Source organism: Lissotriton helveticus, chromosome 4_1 (genome assembly GCF_964261635.1).
Source record: "Lissotriton helveticus chromosome 4_1, aLisHel1.1, whole genome shotgun sequence".
NCBI lineage: Eukaryota > Metazoa > Chordata > Amphibia > Caudata > Salamandridae > Lissotriton > Lissotriton helveticus.
Genome location: NC_136063.1, coordinates 1,505,148,592 through 1,505,170,591, shown reverse-complemented (window position 1 = coordinate 1,505,170,591; position 22,000 = coordinate 1,505,148,592). Strand labels below are relative to the sequence as shown.

Sequence of the window (22,000 nt, the reverse complement as noted above, 5' to 3'; positions counted from 1 at the left end):
AAAGAAATAAGGGTATAAAGAAAGTGAGAAAGGTAAAAATATAGAGGGTATGAATGAATGACAGAAATAGAGACAGACAAATGAATGATGAATTAAAGGAAGAAAGCAAAGAAAAAGAAGTAATAGAGTAGATGAAAGGAGGCAGGAAGGATAGAAAGAAAGGCTGGTAAACAGGTATCTGTATGGCCAAATTAATTTCAATTTGTGCTGTAAAAGCATCATTTTGCACTACTTTTTTCCTGTGGAGAGGTGGAAGGACAATTATAAGAGCCTGCAATTAAATGGTCAGGATCTCTCACTTTAAAGTGGGCAGCATTTTATTTTTCGAACTGCTGCCTTGCTAATAGGTCTTGTCACAACATCTCCAGTTGCAGTGGGGATCACAGAACAGCCTCCCTAATGAATATGAACTCAGCAGGTCTCTATTTACAACCCCCTGTGATTAGCTACAAACACTGTGATTGTGGCCCACAAGTAACAGCCAACCACCACACCCTTGTTTTCATTCCCAAACCTGTATTTTATTTTTTATAGAGCCCCATATGCTATGAAAGAATCACTGTTGCTTCAAAAAATATGTTTCCTGCTTTGGAACTCACCATGGGCGAGCAGGCAGTGGTCCAATGGGCCGCTGCCTGCCGCCCTAGAGACCATATGACACAATTCCCACTCGGATTGTTTTGTTTAACCACTTTTGTGATTTGAAAATGACAGAAACGTTTTAATGAATAGCATAACACAATTTTTGCGATTACAAACAATATGAATTTTTATATCACAGATTTTGCGACTGCGATATTGCTTTGTACATCAGGCTGCTTGTCTCTTCATTCACATTTGAAAATTGGAGCTGACTATCTTTTAAGCTGTGCTATGTGGTTCAATATTCTCGGCCCTCAGACTAATACCTAGGGTTTGAAATCTGAGAACAGCACTAACGAAGGCCAGGCTGCCGAATTCCAAGGCTCCGTAATCTTGGTTCCTCTTCAGGTCTGTTTAATCCACCCCCAGACACTACCTGTACCTTTATTATACTCTTGCAAGGTACTTTTTCATTCCTGCCTTTTCCATTTGTCATGGTTTTTCCACCTTCGTCTTCCTCCTTCTTTCTCCCTTGTGTGTTTTAATCCCTCCTGCTCTGGGTTAAAGTCTGATGAGGAAATATATGTGCAGTCTTGACCCTGTGCCCCATGGGAACAGTCCAGCTCGAACTGCTAAGCAATGTCTTCCCTGGACCAGAAACAAGCATCCTGGGACCGGTTTCGGGCTAATAGCCCTTAAATTAAGTGCTGGTTGAATCTCATGATATGACAGCCTTTTGCCTGGTTAAACCAAACAGCTTTTGAACAGCGCTAACAGGGGCCATTGTCAGTAAACTATCAACTATATTGGCAGCGGGAAATGTAGTCCTTCTTTGCCTCTCTGCTAACAGCACAGAACTGCATCTATGGAAAAGGAGTATTGGATGAATTAATTGTCCATTGTAAGAAACTAGATTACTGATTTAGGGAGGGCAAACTCTACTTAAACAGCAACCACAATCCTTGTCAGGAAGAAGTCACAAGCAAACCCCAAATTAAACTGTGCTCAACCCTCTGGTGGCTTGGCACCTGAGCAGTCAGGCTTAATGTATTTGTGTAACAATTCAAACAGTAATGATGTGAAAAGACAACACAAAAAGAATCCCACACCAAATAGGAAAAATAGAATAATTTTTTTTTTATTTCCAGAATGAATAAATCAAGACTAAAGTGACAAAATTCAAATCAGTAGAACCGTAGAAATGCAATTTTAAAGATCGCAGTGAAAATAGTGCCAAAAAGTACAAGGTGCCAACTGTGGTTGTCTGGTCACGCCCGACTGGGACAAAGGCATAAGTTCGGGCAGCCCGCGATGGAGCGCAAACCGCATCAGGGACCCACTAAGGCCCACTGAATGCAGTGCCTTAACCCTGGTTGTGAAGAGATGCAGAGTCCCGCGTTGAGGATACTTCATGCAGCAGAGGCAATGAGAGGTCCTGGAGATCTGCAAAGTGCAAGGCAATGTCCTCAAGTAGAGATGCATTGCCCCACAGTCATTCTAATGGGCTGCGTTGGACGAGGCAATGTGCTTGAGTGGAGATGTGTTGTGCAGCGTTGGTTTCAATGGTCTGCAATGGGCGATGCAAAGTCCTTGCATCGAGGAAGTCCGTGCAGCAGAGGTGATGCGTCTATTTGAGGCAATACATCGAGCAGAAGAGGTGATGCGCCGGTTCTGTGGGAGATGCACTGCACCCTGGAGGACATGCATCGGTTCTGCTGAATCCACAGGTGGGCTGCCAGAAGACCTTCATGCCCACTTCCAAGGGTCCAGGTCCCAGGTGGCACCACTTGGGAGGGCGGGACTCCCAGGTGGAAGAGTTCAGGTGCTGGATTAAAAGTTTTTTCAAGCCTGTTCTGTTCCTGAAGCTTCTGATCAGGAGGCTAGACAACTAGCCCTTAGAGTCACTCTGGAGTTCTGGGTTTGGAGATGCTGGTTCAGTCATTCTCACCCATGCAGGAGGGCAACAGGACAGGATAGCGGGGTAGCAACCCTTTAGGGCCGCAAGTCAGCACAGTGGGGTAGCAGTCTTTCTGCGCAGCAGTGCAGCATAGTGGCAGTCCTTCAGCAGTACAGCAGTTTTTCTAACTGGCAGAGTCCACAGGTCCAGAAGTGTAATGAAGAGTTGGCAAGTGTCCAACATTTACCCCTAATGCCCACTTTGAAGTAGAGGAAGCTTCAAGAGGTTTCCAACTCCTTGAGGTGTCAGGCATCCCCTTTCTTCCTTTCCTGGCCCCAGCTTGCCTGAGGTCACAAAAGACCAGTGTCAAACCTTTATGAGAGTGCTCAGGAAGAGCCTTGGTGATATGCAAGTGTGCTAGGTGACATGTCCTACCTCTCATTAACAAAGTGGCACATCCTGCCAACACATAGCTTCCCTTTGTCTCCCCATCTGGGAGCATTGCAATAAGGCAAACACAAGGAGATGATGGACAGAGTTCTGAAACGTTTCAAACACTCACCCCAAGTCACAGATCTGGGTTGAATCCATCATCATTCTTTAGCTCACTTTGCCACCCCAGGTCAGACACCGCTATGTGCAAACCTGTCTTGACCCTGTGCCTCATGGGAACAGTCCAGCCTGAACTGCCAGGCCAGGTCCTCCATGGACTGGAAACAAGCATCCTAGGACTGGTTTCGGACATTGGGCGCAGAGTCAAGACTGATTTGCATTTGGCTGGGTCCAAACTGGAATGGCATGGTGAGCAAAGAAACAATGGATTCAGGCCCAGATCTCTGTACTGGGGTCAATATATGACATTGTGCATTCTGTCCAACAATTGTTCTTTTTGCATTTGTCACCCCGAGGGGGACGAGTATGCCGAGACGTGGATCTCGTGCTCTCCATGCCACTGGAGTCAAGCTATCCTGGCTGATGAGGGCTGTAAGCCCGAAACCGGTCTTAGGATGCGTGTTTCCAGTCCAGGGAGGACCTGGCCTGGCAGTTCGGGCTGGACTGTTCCCATTGGGCGCAGGGTCAAAACTGATTTGCATATGGCTGGGTCCAAACTGGAATGGCATGGTGAGCAAAAAACTATGGATTTAGGCCCAGATCTCTGTACCGGGGTGAATGTATGACATTGTTCTGCATTCTGTCCATCAATTGTTCTTGTTGCAAGCATTATAATAAGGCTAACTGCCAGCTACAACTATTCATGTTACCTAGTGTTGGAAGCCGGAGTCCCAGTCCAGCACCACTGTCACCAAATGCGAGACCCGGGATTCCTCACTCAACATTAGTAAGTCACCGTTTGAGATAGCCCTGCTCACCCCCTTAGTATCTTGGCATGAGCAGCCAGGCCTATCTCCAAGGTACGAGTGTACAGTATGTGCAACCACACTCACAGCAACCCACTGGGGACACCACAAATGGACTCCACACAAGTTTGAAAAAACGAGTATAAACTTTATACAAAAAGATATACGATTAGACCACACGATACAAAAGCCAACATATAATAAAGGGTAATATTCGTTCCGGCTGGCTGGTAGGTTCCAATTCCAACCACCACTTTCAAAATGCTATGCTGGTCGCAATGATAGAATTACACACGTTGCAATGGACAAACAATAATGCGCTGAGTAACGATACGATCCTGCGTTGGGGGAAGGAGAAATAATACAGTGCGTAAAGATACACCCGGTACCTTGCAATGGGAGAAATAATGCAATGCGTACCGCTACAATCATGTACTGCGCAATGAAGGAATAAAACAATGCGTCATACCCCAATCACATACTTTGCAATGAAGAAATAAGGCAATGCGCACCGCTCCAATCATGTACTTTGCAATTAAGGAATAATGCAACGCGTAGTTACAATCATGTACTTTGCAATGAAGAAATACTACAATGTGGGCCGCTACAATGCTCTACTTTACAATGGAGAAAAAATGTGATGCATAGTGCTACAATCGTGTACTTCATTATGCAGAAATAATGTCAGACATCATAAGACAGTCCAGCATATCATTAGCAGCAATATTGGCAAGGTGTATTACGACAGTCAGCCTCTTCGATAGCAGTTGCCCCCACACGTATAAACAATGACATGAAGTACAGCTTCTCACTCTGGCCCCAGTACTGCCACTTCTTTGGTCAGTACGGACCCCAAGCTGAGCTGAAGCAAAGGCTCATGTTGCCAGAAGGACGGAGAGGCCGAGAGAGTGTCCCTCTGAGCCCGCACCCCACCCAGTCAGTGATCGACGTTACATGGGGGCCCGACCCCACTCTCCTCTCCTCCGTCAGAGAACTGGGCCTGCCATGCAGAACTTTCTCAATGGGCCTCAGTGGCTCGGCCTGGCAGCTCACCTCCTCTGGGGCTGCTGGTCCGGGCCGCTACTGTTAGGAAGGTCTCAGGCGGCCGCAGGGCACACGTACCCCACGCCTCTAAGATTATGTTACTCCAGGTGCACGTTCACCACAGCACGCTCCGGGTCTCCTCTGGCACGAAGCCACACACACAACGTTGATGGAACTTCATGTCAACTCTGAGTGCATTTTCACAAGCACACCTTCCTGAGGTCTCAGTTGGCACCAAGACACGCACACCGCGCTGCAGAGACTCACTTATTTCCGGTGCACACGATGATCAGCTGATCACCTCCACAGTCCCAGGTTGCACCAAAGTACGCACACTGCTTCACTGAGACTTACTCCGACTCCGGTGCCCGATATCCAGACGTTCTTCACCAACAACTTCGGCCGCACCCTGACATGCTCACAGTGTCCGAGCCTCACTTTTCCTCCGGTGCACTTGATGACCAGGCGCTCTTCACCAGCCCCTCCGGTGCACCCCGACACACACCCTGCATGTCTGAGCCTCACTCCACTTCCAATGCACACATTGACCAGGCGCTCCTAAACAATGCCTCCTGCGCACCAAGACACGCACCCTACACATCTGAAACTCCCTTCACCTCCAATGCACACGCTGACCAGGAGCTCTTCACCAGCGCCTGCGGTGCACCACGACACGGACAATGCGCTTCTGAGTCTCACTTCACCTCCGATGCACATGCTGACCAGGCGCTCCTCACCAAGGCTTGTGGTGCACCACGACACGCACCCTGCACGTCCGAGACTTACTTCGCATTCTATGCACACGTTGACCAGGCGCTCTTCTCCAAAGCCTCCTGTGCACCATGACACGCATCCAGCGCGTCTAAGTCTCACTTCTCCTCCGTGTGTACAACATCACAAGGCACACATTCTGAGGGTCTCAAGCTGCCACAACATACACCCACCGCGTTGCTTGAAACTTCTCCGGAAACTTTTATGTTACTGTGTTTCCAAACATGGAGCCAGCTCACCTCGGGCCCTTGGGGTAACAAAACACAGCACAAAGAACAGTCTTCCTCAAGCAGGGGAACCCAGTGCACCAAGCACAGTCCTAACAGCCTCTTCCTTGGTTAAAACAGCAAACTGCAGACCAGCCCCAGATCACAAAGCAAGGGTCGGTCCTTCCCAGCAGGCTCTTCAGTTGTTCCTTCCTTAGCAGAGGTTCCTCTTGACCATAAAATGGGTCCAAGCCTTTTCAGTCTCAATCTATTTCTATTCCAACATTCAGGGGTCTCAGCTCTCATAATTATACCCCTAAATGTCTTTGAAGTTCGTTGTGCTCAGGGGTCCCTGACCCCTGCCTAAATCAGTTCTGGGTGTATCCCTCCCAGTGCCACCTTTCTCCTTTGATACTGGGAGTCTGGATCCTTAATCACTCCGCTGGAGATGAGTCGATTGTTTTATAGCCACAACCCAGGCCTCTTCACCTCCCAGGGCTACTCCTCCACCTACTCTCCAGTTGCAGGTCAGCCTGGTGCCATCTCAACCCCTCCCTGGGTCAAGGCCTCCCCCGGCTCCTCTTATTCAGACCGTCAATCCACACTCAGCAGAGACACACAGAAATGCTTGAAGCACAAAACTCAGTCACTTTCTAAAAGAGTGGTTTCTGAACATACAGTGACAAAACCACTTTCATAGAAAGATGTATTATGACACTGCAAGTTCATACATACTAAACTTCACCTCTTCATTTTAAACTTATGGGAAACTATGCTAACAAACACAATACCGAGCCTCCCCCATTCTATCGAATGGGCAAGATGGACTTTCACCAGTGAAAAAATAAATGGAGTGTTTTTCACTGTCTGGACATAGCACACACCTCAGTATATGTCCTGCCTTTTACTTACGCTGCACCCTGCCCCCGAACTGGCTGTTCGCTTAAAAGTTCAACTACAGCCAGTGCTGTATATTGCTTGGCACTTGTTTATTTCATACTTCTAGTCCCTCAAGATCTCTTCATACCAATGTCCCTCCACTCAACATGCAGACAACTCATCACATCAGCCAAAGCAAATACTATGCAAACACCATCAATAAAGCCACCAACAGAAGCAGAACACTGTTCAAGACAAACAAACACTTCCTCAACTCCCTGCCAGACCCACGTATTTCTCCTTGCTTCTGATAGGATGGAACTCTTCCTTCCAATCTGCTGCAATATTTGGAGGCCCGATTGCAAAAAGCTGTAAAGCCGTTGCCTGCAGGGCAATAACAGCTGTTAATTTCCCCAGCCATGGTCATGAAATTAACAGCTATTATTGCTCAAAATGTGCAGGCAATAACAATGAATTGCTCTGAAAGGTTTACTGGTTTCTGCAAATGTTTTACATTCCGATGCCTGAGGTGAAGGCAACTGTTTCCCAAAGCAACAATGTCACCACATACTGGACTATGCAGAAGGCAAGTGCCGTCAAGAAGCTGCTGCGTCAGTAAAAAAAAAAAAAATGTGTAAAATAAAAACCCCTTGCTCGATGAAGACTATACGGGAATCAGGAATCCAACAGTGGAATTGCCTGGAGCGAAGAGTCAGGACCTGAAAAGAAGGGATCGAGGCAACAAGCGATGGAACACTGGTTTGTAGTGAAGGACCCTCCAACCAGACTGAAGGCCTTATATAGTCAAAGAACAGAGAAATGAAATGACATCAAGACATCCCTTGACAGGAAATGTCATGGTTTTTGGGGAAATCAGGAAGACACTAAGGAAGAAACAGCCATGATGTAAAAGGAAAAGAAAAGATAATGAAAACCTGAAGTGGACTATCTGTGGAGAAGCTATAAAAAGCAGACCTCAGACAAATGTATGTCATATTGGAGTTGGAGGAGCAAGGATCAGCAGACAGAAGCCCAGCAACTCAAGGAAAGGCAGTCCCAGGTGAGAGAGACTCACTGCCCTTAGCTGTAGGCTTCTTGTAGCGTTTTCTGAGCCCCTGGGAACTGCAGGACCATGCATGGTATTTCAGCTTTCAGTGCCCAGGCGGCTGAGATGCTGCAGACACATTACTATGCAGAAGTCGAATGCACATAATTATGTACATACTATTGAAAAGTGTAATCATCATGACTAAATAGATGTTGAACATCTCTTGAGGTAAAATAAGCAAGATAGAGGGAATAACACCAAAAGCAAAGAATGAAGGAAGTGGTCTTGGAGTTATAAGAGTAATGGTCCTGATTGACAGCTTGGCTCAGAGTACAGTATCGTAAATGCAACAGAGTACTCTGACCTCCAAACTCTCGGGTCACTTGCCTTATTGACCCACATGCCATATTTTGAGTGAACAGTGTAATGCTTTTGTTTTTCTTTCCTGAAAGACAGAAAAAAGAATCAGTTCATGTTTGAAAATAAAAAATGTGAAAAGTTTGATGAAGGGATGTTATAATGTTATAAACAACAGCGGCCATCAACCAAACTTCTTGTACATTGAAAGGAATCGCTGTGATGATTCCTTTCAATGTACAAGAAGTATGTGTTTTAAAAATCTAGACAGGGCAATTTCGAGATTTTTGTGGGGGTATAACCGGCACCGCAAAGCTTTTAAGAAAATGATTCTTCCTAAAGAGTGTGGGGGTATGAATGTTCTTTATTTTCTGTTTTATTACTATGCGGTGACTCTTCAGTTTATTTGCCCACTTATAATGGGGGAGAGAGCCATTATTCCTTACTGTAATACTCCCTCTATTTATGAGTTAGTTAAGGGTGAAGGGATGAAAGGGTGTTTTCTGAAGATAATTGAGCCAAGTTACTACAAGAAGACGAGATTCAAGATTTTAACGTCAGCGTATGGGATCTGGCAAAAGATTAGAAGACATTTAAAAATACCAAAATTGAATATCTACACACCTTTTGCCACACCTGGTTTATTACCCTCCTCTATCTTCTGTGATTTAGTAGCAATTAAAAGGGGGGACTAAAGGAATACGTTACTTGGGGGACATGTGTATTGACGGCCATTTGACCTCTTTTTCTGAGCTACGGTTAAAGTTTTTGTTGACGAAAAATGATTTTTTAAAGTTTTTGCAAATCCGCAGTTTTTAATGAATCCAAGGCAAATGGTAGACTCCTGATTGAAGGAAATTCCCCTTATGGAGCATTTAGCAAAAAAGACAAAAATTGGTACACTGTACTTATCTTTGATGCAGGAATTCCCGGATGATTTGGAAAACTGTCAATTAAGATGGATAAGTACTTTGGGGCTACCAGAAATGAATATACTTGAGTCTGTTAGGCTGGCTAATAGAATTCTTATAACAGGTATGTCGAAATCACAATACTTCATGTCTATTCACGACTTATATTATACTCCCAGTAAGGTCTCTAAACGGAGTACAACAACGGGGACCAAATGCAGTAGATGTGGTTTACACGCCGCTGATACAGTTCATATGTTTTTTCTGTGTTCTAAGCTAGCCCTATTCTTTCTAGAAATTGAACGGTTTTTAGAGGGGATTCTGGAATGTCCTATCAAAATTATTGCCGAGATGGTATTGATTGGGTGCAAATCAAGTACTGTGGGGTATCCAAGACCAAAAACTACCACTTGTTTTTTGTTTATCTGTATGGCTGTAATACGAGCTTGCATTACTGGAGAATGGATAAACCCTGATCCCCCGTCTTTTTTCAGTTGGCGGTAAAGGCTATTGTCAATGTATAATATAGAAATGGCCATTTATAGAACTAAGGGGTGAAGAGGAGGGATTTGGGTGCAAAAATGTGGGCACCAATCACTGATTGGATATAACAATATTGCTTTTTGTTTATTTGGAATGCTGTAACCTCGGCGAATGAGCTTGGCTGTCTATATTTCAGAAATGCGATTTTTGTTTCCTGTCTTTTGTCTGTTTTTCCTTGCATAAAAAAGTAAAAATCTATAAAGAATTTTTTTTTTTTTAAAGGAATCGCTGTGATGGTTGTTCCTATAAATGGCTACATACCCAAGAGTGGGGCAGGAAGCTTATAAAGGCCCAGTAACCACGCTCCTAAAAACAATCAATAAATCCAGAAGGTACAGTTCGTATAGAGAAAAAGGGAGGACAAGTAGGTTGGAAGTGAATAATCCAAGGGAATCTTTATGATTATTATTTGGTGCCCTCACACATCCAAATGGATGTCATGCTTCACCAAAGTTTGTGCTCCTCATCACGACAGCCCCGCAAGAGGGCTCTTTGTGGGACATCTTTTTAGAATTCAGTGGCAATGATGAAGGATATGGAATGTGCAGAGTGGAGTGGGTGCAAATAGGATTGATGACTGTGAATTATCATAGTATTACCAACAGTTTTGAATATTGTTGTAAGAAAATTGCCACCACTCAAGTTGCATGCTGTGAAACAAATGAAATGTGAGTATAACAATCAAGAACAGGTGGTTTCTGTCACACTTTATACAGTTCATAAATGATCACGATGTGAAAGTATCTCAATGAGAATGCCCCACACATGTTCATCAATGCTATCAGAACATGCTCACTGGAGCAACATTAGTTTAAACTTTAGATAAGTCCTGTAAAGGCCTTCGTTTAAAAAATAAATATTTACGCCACCTGCGGTTCAAAACCACTGCTGGTCAACAAACATTGTTGAGTAACATATTGATTATTTCGAAAAGATCTTAGCAGCAGCAGCAGAAGCGGTGATTGTAACATTCCAATTGACTTATGGAATATTCTAACAACACAAAGTATGAAAAGAAGGCCTTTAATGCCCATTAGAGCACTTACTTTCAGCTTTCTGTACTACATGGACTACCTAGTCTGACATGACATAAGTAAGCACTGGTTTAGAAATGTCCACCATCCAATTAGTCGTCATAAGCCGAAGACTATTACAACATAGTCTCTAGGTCTGGGTGGGTCCTCATAACAATATACTGTATTTTCTCACCGTTCCACAGCATCCTGGTGGCACACAGGTGGTTTGATAAACACAAACCCTTAGTATGCCACAACAATAACCAATGTTGAGCTAGGGTATACAACCTCGCCATTTTTCAGAGAACCATGCTCATCCAGATTTATGTTAATTCATAAGAATTTGCTTCTGTCAAACACAGAAAAATTGAACTGAAGCTACACACGAGGGTGCCTGGCCATGATTCAAGATGTCCCTCTGTCTGACAGCAGACGTGGCTGTGTAGTGTCATGCCCCCCAACATCGGGAGCCTGAAAGATTAACAAACTGCTCAACAGCATCCTGGTCATCATCCCATTTCAGGATGTTCTCAGTAATTCTGACAGTCAATATTTAGCACAAGGAGTAACTACTGCCCATGAAACCGAATTGAAAGATGTGCTCCTACATATCCTCTGTTACTTATTTTACTGCATTAACGTATAGGCTTATTCAACATATGAAAGTAGGAATAGTGGGGACTAAAGCAACATACCTCTTCAAGAGTAGTGTCTGAAATTCCATAACCAGTCAAATTTAGCATTTGCATGTTTTCATCCAAGGCCTGAAAAAGTCGTTCAAATGCTGCCTTTTCTGCCATCGCAGGAATCACGTAGGTTATCTCTGTACTACTTTTCTCTTTCAGGAAGGCATCTGGAATAAATGATTGCACCAAAGATGTGATTTGAATGGTGCCCTCTGGGTCTTGACTCTCAAACATGGAGTGCTGTTTAAAACAAGATTAAGGAGAAGCATTAGATGCAAATTAAACTATTCAATGAAGATGTAAGTTTGAAATTATGTAACAAGAAAACACATTCACATGTATAATACATTCGGAATCCAATTTTGATCCACAACCTAATAGATCCTTGACCCCCTCTGGCAGCAAGGAGAAGCTTCTTGGCAGACCTGTGAGTGACAACAACCTGATGCACAAGGGAGCAATCCTTCTCGTGAAAGCCCTTCCTTTTTAAAACTGAAATTTGTGAAACACTACATTGATGGAATTCAGTAATCATCAAAAGTGGCATTTTCAAAGAAACATTTGTCATAAACAAAACATAAATGTTCACAAAGGTTGATACATCAACCTTCTGCATGATCTACTGCAGGATGGAATTTTTACCCCATCTTACTAAAATACATATTTAGCATTCTGTGACACCAATGGCTAACATGTGTACTATATTAATCCTTTATTGACTAACCATATATATAGGACACCCCTGAGCAACTACTCTGTAAGAAATATTTCTGTCAGATAAATAATCAATTAAATGCATTTAAAAAAAGAATAGAAGTAGTGAGTGTTGAACTTGGCCCTGTCTGCAGGGTCAAGCCCAAACCCTTTGCTTTCACCCTCCTGCTTTCTGAACCCGATTTTGTTTGTTTTTAACAGCTAACCAGTGCTGAAGTACTTGTTCTCTCACCTTTAAACATGGCAAAATTGGCTAACACCCAATTGATACATTGCATTGCTTGTAAGAACCTAGTAAAGTGGTACTACTTTTACCCAGGGCCTGTAAATTAAATACTACTAGTGGGCAGCCGCGGCCCGTGGAGGGAGTTACGGTGGGGCAGGGAGGCGGGGAGGGGGAGGGGCAGGGTGGAGGGTGCTAAAAACCAGCATATGGATAATTGCAGGTAAGTAAACAATTTAATTCATCAAACGAATTTCGTAGCGCGCACTGCATCGCACAACCCATATGCAGTGTGCACTAATTTAGAAATTTGGACATGTACGTTTAGGTTTAACATGTCCCTGCAATGAAAAACTCTTACATTTGTTTTTTAACTACTGCAAGGTCATCCTCTCCCAAAGGATAACATTGGATTACCATCTTAAATGTAAAAAATAATCCCATTCAATGCGGAGTAGATAGGAAAATCGAGTTTGCTCTCTAAAGAATTGTAATTTAAAACCCTCTTCAATGGTAAAGTTGGATTTCGAGTCCCAAACCTGAAAATGCCACTTATAGAAAGTTGTCATTTTCTTATTCTGACCATTTGGGGCCTGTATCCTGGGTCACATGACTAGGTGTAGCTGGCAGTTGGCCTTTGTGTATTGTTCCCAGACAGTGAGACAAAAGGGGGAATAGGTGTTGGCAGGATGGGATATATCTGACTTTATAGGGGGCGGAGCTGTCATCTACCACACTTGCACATCACAAAGGCTCTGCCACAGTTTGCTCACAAAGGGTTTCACACTCCTCTTTTGTTCCCCGAGACAAGTTGGAGCCAGGGCAAGGAGGAAGGAAATTCCAAACAGCTCTGGTGGGAGGGAGTGGAAGCTTCTAGAAATGTCTCCTACTTCAAAGCTGGCACCAAGGATAAATACTGCATCCTCAGACCAAACATTTCAGTAGAGCCCCGCACCTGTGAATATTACAGAAGAAGATTGCCCTGCTGTCCTGCTTTTCGAGGCCTTCCCTGCTTGGTGAGACAGAAGACTGGATCTGAACACGCTATCCAAGGCTGAAGTGATTCCAGGGGTCAACTGCCTGACCTCTTGTTTTGAGCTATAGAGACATAAAATCTCCAGAGGCCTTCCTGCATCCGAACCAGCTGACCTGCTGCTTGGACCTTCAACTGGTCTTGCAACTGGAACTGCTGGCCTCTACTGGAGTGCGTTACTGAGCCCCACAAGGTGCCCTTCAGGTCCTGGATCCTTGGTGTGGGATCAGTGGAAGTCCTCCTTTAAGAAGAGGAGAAATCCTGAAGTTGTAGGCTCTTCACAACATCAAACAGGCCGGTTTGTGGCAAGATCTTTTTGCCTATGCCGACCGCCAATGCAAAGCCCCAGTGAACCCAACTCTTCACGCTACATCAACTGCCAGCGATGACCAACATCACAAGACCTGCACTTTCTGCTACAGCATCAACAGCCCAAGGTCACTGCCAACACAAACCTTCATTGGCGACCGTCTGCGACACCCATCCTGCTCTTCACGCTACAGTGAACACCATCCATGATGATCTCCTTTGCTTCTCGTGGCCTCCTCCACTACGAACTGGACTCTTCACACTAGACTTTCGAAGGTAACTCTTTCAGAGGGCCTAACCTGGTCCCTGTATCTGGCCCACACTCCATTGCCATCGGCCTGAACTTGTGACTTTCGTCCGGTCTTGCACGAACAGATAAATAAGAGCGTCACTTTTTACTTTTAGGCACTAAACTTACCTTAAATCTTTAAAATTGCAATTCTCCAATTACACTGATTAGACTTTTTGTTGTTTTGGTCTCAAATAATTTATAAAATTGTAGCATATTTCTCTAATTTACTGTGGCATTTTTTTCGTGCAGTGTTTTTACTTCATTACTCTTTGTGTGCTGCATAAATACTTTACACTTTGCCTCTATTGTAGCCCTGACTGCCTTTGTGCCAAGCTATTAGAGGGTTGAGCGCAGGTTAATTTGGGGTTTGCATATGCCTCACCCCAACAACAATTGCAGTTGTTGCTGAAGTAGAGTTTCATCCTCCTGTTGTTATGTTATGTTATGGATTTTTATATAGCGCATGACTCACCCGGGGCATCTCAGCGCTTTACCAATGGGAATCCAGAGATGGGGAAACAGAGAAAATCTATATTATGAAGAAGCAGGCTTAGAACAATAATGTTTTTAATTGTTTCCTGAAAGACATACAGGTGCTGGAGTTTCGCAGGGCTAGTGGTAGCAAATTCCAGTATTTGGGGGCTATATACGAGAAAGCTCTACCACCTGTACGGGTTAACCGAATACGAGGGATCTTCAAGAGAGCTAGAGCATTAGATCTTAAATTGCATTCATGTGATTGTTTGGAAAGTTTATTTTGGAGGTAGGATGGTCCCTACCCCTTAAGAGCTTTAAAGGAGAGACAGCATATTTTGACAAAGATCTTTTTTGCACCGGGAGCCAGTGCAGTTGTCTAAGCAAGGGAAGGGATGGGGTTCCAGGAGGACAATTTAGAACCATTCTGGCGGCGGTGTTCTGTATTACCTGCAATTTTGCCAGAGTGGTAACGCCTACTTCGGCCAACAGGGCGTTTCCGTAATCTAACCTGCTCACTACCATTGCCTGTACTACAGTTCTACGGTGTTCCAATGGTAGATAGGGAATGATTCTACATAGTAGACGCAGGTTATAGTAACATGATCCTGCGATATTTTTTACATTGTCTTTCATGTTAAGCATAACATCCAACTGGATTCCCAGGCTTTTCACTGAGGAGGATGGCGTTGGTGCTTCACCCAATGGGGGGGCCACCAATCAGGAGTCCAAAAGTGGGCATCCTTACCTAGGAGCATAAGCTCAGTTTTTCCCGGGTTGAGCTGCAGATAACGCTCCTTCATCCAGGTCACAATTGCTAGCATACCGCCCGAAAAGCGTAGTTTCTCGTGAGTAATATTTTTGCCTATCGAGAATAGTAGCTGCGTATCATCGGCGTACGAGACTATCTCAAAGCCGAAGGATTGGACTATCTTGGCCAGGAGGGCCAAGTATATATTGAAGAGGGTGGGGCTAAGGCAAGAGCCCTGAGGCACCCCTTTGTCCAACAGGAATTTATTTTTTGAGACGAATGGTCCAAGTGTAGTGGTTTGCCATCTGTGCATTAAAAAATTCCTCAGCCACCGTAAGGCTATGCCCCCGATGCCACACTCAATCCGTCTCTCCGCTAGCCGCTGATGAGATACTGTGTCAAAGGCTGCGGAGAGATCTAGGTGGATCAGGATCGAAGATCCTCCGGCATCGAGAGTATGTCTCAGCGAATCAGTAACAGCCAAAGTGGCTGTTTCTGTGCTGAAGCCGGTGCGAAAGCCCGACTGGGAGGGATCTAGTATGTCGTTGGATTCCAAATACTGACTGAGTTGTGTATTTATTGTGGACTCCAGCAGTTTCCCCAGTAGGGGTAACAGGGATATTGGCCTCTAATTACTTAACCCCTGGGGATCTGCTGATGGCTTTTTTAAGATGGGCGGCACAGAGGCCTCTTTCTATGCACTCGGAATGAGGCCGTTAGAACGAGAGGCATTGAGGATGTTTTGGACAATGGGAGCGCAAGTTGGAGACAAGAGAGCCATCACTGGGTGCACATAGGTCCATTGGTGAGCCGGATTTTGCTGTTCGCAATAGATTGTTTGTATCAGCAAGTGAAATGGGCTTGAACTGGTTGAGAGCACCTACAATCGAGATGGAGGGGTTTTCCAAATTAATGTTTGGACAGGAGTTGTTGATGTCGATGGCAGGAAAGTTAACATAGATTTTGGCAATTTTGGCATAAAAAATGTGCTATAGAGTCACATAATATTTGGGATTCAGGCAGTGTTTGTTTGCATGCTAAAGGAGAGGGAAAGTCTTTGACAATGTCAAATAAAGCTTTAGTGGAGTTTCAGGATTTTTTTATTTGATTATGTAGATATGAACATCGGGCAGTTTTTATTGAATGATGATAATGGGATAGGGATGCTTTATAGACTTTCCTAACCTCGGGTGATTTTTCCTTTCTCCATCTTCTCTCATGTGCTTTGCACGTAAATTTTAGGGATTTCAATTCATCCGAGTACCAGGGAGCCGAAGGTCGCCTCAATGAGGGATTGACACTTTTTAATGGAATCACTATATTGAATGTTTTCGTTAAGGCTGAATTAAAGCTAGATAACATAGCTGAGGGATCTCGGTCATTTAGCTCGATGTTGAGGGAGAATTGGATAAATGTTTCGTTAAAATTATCCAGAGTTAGGTTGTGCCATGGCCTTTTGTTTTGCCTGTTTTTATACGTAGGGTTAGTCCTATATTTTGGTCCTTATTGAAGCCGAAGAGAAAATTGAATCATGTAATGGTCTGACCAAATAAGGGGAAGCGGCTACGATACTCTCAGTTGTTCCGAGTTGGTAAAGATGAGATCCAGGGTATTGCCAGCCGAATGTGTTGGTCCAGACACCATCTGTTTAAGTCCAATATCGCTCAGATTCGTGAAGAGCCTCATTACCTATGGGGTTTTTACCTCCTCTCCATAGAAATTAAAGTCTCCCAAAAGGATGAAATTGCTGGAAGCCACGGCCTGCATGGCAATGAGTTCTGTCAGGGCCGTGGAGAACATAGATTTGGATTTGGGACCAGGTGGTCGATAGAGCAAGGCCCCATCCCAGGAAATTGTTGGGGACACTGACACTTTAAAAATGTCTAATTCCATTAGATCATTGCTAAAGGAAGATATCCATTGTAATTTAAGATGGTTTTTAAAGGCAATTCCTATACCCCCTCCTGACATTTCCCCTTCTGTCAAGTTGGATACATTTATAATCCGTTGGTATGGCGAGATTAATGGCCGGTATATTAGTGGGATTAAGCCAGGTCTCTGTAAAAAAAGCATAAATCCGGGGGAGGGTAGAAATCATGTCCCAAATCTCTATTGAGTGTTTTACAAGAGAGCGGACATTACATAGAATATGGGTAAGATTCAGCTGGTGTTTTGTTGGGGCTCAGTTGATGAGTCGCTTGTGGGAGGCCCCCCTGGAGGCTTTGAAAGCGGTATGAAATGCATGATACATGACCCTCCAGCGTGGCCGGAAATGAGAGATTACACTGACCTCCCAGGCTAGGTCCGCTGGGTATGCTGAGTCCTATTTCACGCAGGGCTGCTCCTGAGTAGGTATAGAACTTAGGAGCTTGATCACTCGTAGTAGACAGGGCAGCATCTCCCGCCTCCCGTCGCGTTCTGGCGCGGACGGGCGCAGACGGGCTTGCCTTTGGCACGCCGCCGGCGCGCCCGCTGTGCGTGTCCGCTTCGCGTCCAGGCAGGTGTGCTCATTTTACAGGGGAGTAGTTAGGTCAGATGGAGTCCCGACAGCTAGCCCGGCGACCCTGCACCCTCCCAAGATGGCGGCTCCGTGTTTGACCGGTCCTTGCCCGGCTCCAAACAGCCCCGAAATTGGCTGTAAAGGAGGATTGGGAGGATCGGGTGTAGCACGCACAGGTGAAGAGAAAACCGTGCAATAATGGCTAAAAAATCAATTCTGTGCAGGGTTTACAATTTTTAAAAGCAAGTTTTCCGTATTAAAGCAGTTTCAGAGCAACAGCTAAAACGGGGTCCCGGCTTCCGCCTCAGCAGTCCTCCTCAGTCAGAAACTCAACTTCCTACAGTGGAAATGGTCTAAAGGTGTAGGAGAACATGGTAGCTTGCAGTCACTTAAAGTTAAAAGGTGCCAGAACATGCTGCATACCCAATGTTTTTTTTGTGTTCGTTATATAGTTAGAACCTTCTCACCCCCACATTTTCCAGACACCCTTGGTGCTATTAAAGACATAACACTTCTTCTGACAAGATTTCAGCAATCCTGATGGCTATGGTTGCCAGTTTGGGATTGTGAATGTCCCTGTGAAAAAAGGAGAGCACAGTAAGGCATATGGCCCTAAAAAACACTTGGTACAGAAGGATCAACTCATCAGGAGTCATGATCAAAGTGGCATAGTGGCAAAAGATGATGTGCTACAGCATTCTGCACTCTCTATGTGTGGATAGATTGTGAGTTGGGAAGCCTTAGATAAATGTTGTTACAATAGTTTATTTATTTATAGAGGAGCTGTAAGAAGTTGGGTTATTAGTTGGGGTATTAGTTGTATAGGATGTGAGTCCTGAGCAAGTAATAGGTCAACAATTGTGTCCTTGTTGGCAACCAAGTACCCCATTGTAACACTTGACTTTCTCAGGATGGCGAAGTGGAACTGTCCAAGGCCTCCTTGGGAGGTGGTTGGGGTTAGCAATCGTAACACACAATGCCCTTCACACGGCTAAGAGAAGGAGAACGCAGTCCCGGGGATACACATTTGCTCTCTCCCTACAGAATCACAATACACAGAAAGCAAACATGCTATTTCAAGGTTCCCATAATTGAGAGTCCTCATCTGATTTGGGGATACTTTCAATTATCCAATTCCTGTGGATAGGACCTAGAGGTTAAATAATAAAAATATACTGGATGGCCTCACCCGCCTCACGTGTCATGCTTCATCATTAGCATCCGGCATTTGCCAGAGAATCCTCCAGTGGCAGGCAGGTCCTCGTAAAACACTGAGGGAAAGTGCAAGGATAGTTCAAAGGAAAGAGAAATGGAACCAAATATAAATCCCAGTCACCTACCCGGGATAGTATGTGCACTTTATTGAAAGGGTGGTGAGGGGCTAGTTAAAGTAAATAGGAGAACATGTAAGGATATTTTATGTAGTTAATGTTCATAAGGGGTCGACATGTTTCAGCCCTGAAATGGCCCCCAGAAGAGATTGGGGGCTCTACCCAGAACCGGAATCCTATTTTTCCCTATGGTATGTCCCTGCCTATGTAGTCACACACGTTTGCTGCATACATTACCAGTTCCTAAATCCTAGTAGTAGCAAAAGGATTGCTTGTGGTTCATGTTAATGTCCTGGAATGACATAACACATACATAAAGTACATATATAATAAACATTAGTAATGCACATAAAAACAAAACCACAGAAACTGGGACATGCTTCAAGCAAAGACCTTCAAGCAATCATGAGCCTTGAAGTTCATGCCGTGACACACTTGTGTCCCCTGCAAGTGTGTGCGAAGACTGCAAATAAATCAACACATGCTTGTGGAGTCTCATAGAAACAGAAACCATGTGTTGAACACTCATGCGGTAATAAATCATGCATAAAAAGGCACTCTTGGCTTCTGTGTTGCCCCTTACCCTAACTGCGGTACAACCACTTCTCATGGAGGAGTAAATTAGGGTGACCTTGTAGTCACACACTGCTGGTGGTCAGAGATATGCAAAGACAAGGATATGGACTCACGAAGCGTGAGGCCAATGTGTTATGTCAAAAAGATATGGGTGGATAATGAAAGTAAGCGACTTACTTCATCAAAGGTCCCACCCTGCTCCGATACCTATAATCACGTTTGAGGATTTGCATTAATTGCAAAATTGTTCCAGGGATCTCAGGGCCCCTATAATGTTCACTGGCTCCCCTTGTAAATATAATAGCATACCATCTGCATACAGTGATCTGCGATGGGTTATACCAGCTATCTGAAGGACCCTGTTGTGCTTCCCTTTTTTCACTATGTTTGCCAGTGGTTCTATGACTATGGCACACAGGATGGGGGATAATAGGCACACGTCTTGTGTGTCCTTGCCTATTGAGTTGGAGTTATAAATATTCAGTCCTGACCTCATGCAGTTATGTTTTTGTACAGTAATTTTGTTCTGTCTCCTAACCATGATCCAACGACCATTCTGTCCTTAATCTAATCTTTATACTCCCAATGAAGGGTGTTGGATGATTTAATATCCACACTAATCTCCTAATATTAATTGCTGTATTGCATTTCGAGATTAACTTGTTTGATTAGGGTAAATCTGCCCTTCTATTTTGAGGAGGAGTCTAGGTTCTAGGATTTTGAATTAAAACCTTTTAAACAGTAAAAATGATTTGGTGGCTTTAGTTAATACTAGCCCATTTTTTTTTTAGTTGGTAGCAATTCTAACGGAAGTGTGTGTGTGTGTGGGTGGGTGTGTGTGTGTGTGTGTGTTTGCATTATCTGGTGCTCAGCAATGGAGGGGACTGGCTTCTCCAGTACTCTGGAAATCAGTACAAAAATCCAATAATTTGCAGCATTAGTTACAAGCACTCCTGAAAAAAAAAACATCTTGAAGGTAGGATATAGATGGATCTTTTTTACTGCTACATAGTTCAGGTCGATATAAATCAATAAATAGCATTCCATCCATATGGAACCCTCAAGACGGTTGATTTTTTGGGACTACTTGCATCTTATGGTCAAACTTGCAATCAGAGTGGAGTATTAAAAAAGTTGGTTTGAAGATTTGTTTTTTAAAAATATTTTTTTATTGTGGAAAGCAAAAAGGAGATCAATTTACAAACAATTACCATCATCAGGATATTGAACTAAACATTATACATTTACTGAGCCAATTTTAAAGTAGCTACAGACCAACCAGGATCAGAATATCAAGACATATTAAAAATCAAGATGTATTGTCAATTATCGAGGCGGATCTTAAACTTCTTACAACTATATACATTTTAATATTAAAATACTAAAGTGCTTGGTGCTACAGTACACCGGGGGATCCCCCTATACTATTTTAAAAAGTGCCAAAGTCCTATAGTGCTTTTTAAATGAACTTTTTCGGCCCATAAAAAGTGCATTGTGCTAAACCATCAAAATAATATAGTGCAAGAACTATACATTTTCTGGTCACGCCATAGTTTGTAAATTCTTAAAATACTTCCAGACAGCCTCAAATTTACATTTAGCTCCTACCCTCATAGCATATGCTTCTTCAAATCCCATAGTACGTTGCATTTTATTGATCAACTTCAAGTGGGAGGGGACATCCTCCGACCTCCAGCTCTGGAGGCTTAAGAAGCGGGCAACCAAAGAACTAATCGCAATGAAAGTCGCCTCTGATTTTGTCAAGTCTCCCCTTACTCTAGAAATGCCAAAGAGGGCTACCACAAATTCCGGATCTACCTTTTTTTGGATTGCCTGGCATATAGCCGAGAAGATCTTCACCCAGGAAAGATCTAATTTTGTGCATGTTAAAAAAGTTTGGAGCCAGTCCCCTCTCCCCTCAGATTGACAATGGAAACATTTATTTTCTACTTACGGATATCTTTTACTAAGGGATTGGGGGGTGTAATATGCCAGCCAACAGGACATGAAGGCCATCCTTTTAAAGTTGGCAGCTCTTAATACCTTACTGCCCAGCTGAGATATTAACTGCCACTCCTGACTAGACAGCTTACAATTAGTTTCATGTGCTTCTCTTCCTAAAAATGTCTCTACCACAGATGACCCATTGAGTTTCGTCAGTTGCGAATACTAGTTTCCTACCCTCTTTAGTTTGCCTCGAAAGAGGGTGCATTCCTGGCTTGTTGGGATGCCACTTGATTTGAGACTATATCTTTTTATAAAGTTTGTAATCTGTAGATATTTAAAAAAAAACAGCTTCTTATGATCACCATATCTACTTTGCACCTCTTGCCAGGTAATTATTTTATTATTCGTTAAAAAATGTCCCAGTTCATCTAATCCGCAATCTTTCCAGTTTTTCAGTTGACTAGAAAGAATTTGGAGACTCAGACTTTTACATTCTATCAACTTTAAATAGAGGAAACCAGAGGAGCCAAATCTTTTAAAAAGGATTTCAAT

The 22,000-nt window shown here is 43.8% G+C and overlaps 1 protein-coding gene across 1 annotated transcript in view; it reads right to left on the bottom strand.

The window, feature by feature from the left end:
• ABCA13 (ATP binding cassette subfamily A member 13) overlaps positions 1-22,000 on the bottom strand; it is a 2,470,580-nt gene that overhangs the window by 1,208,414 nt on the left and 1,240,166 nt on the right. Inside the window, exon 33 of the mRNA XM_078686273.1 lies at positions 11,308-11,538. Within this exon, the coding sequence (XP_078542399.1) occupies positions 11,308-11,538 (231 nt within the window). The remainder of the gene's footprint in view (positions 1-11,307; positions 11,539-22,000) is intronic.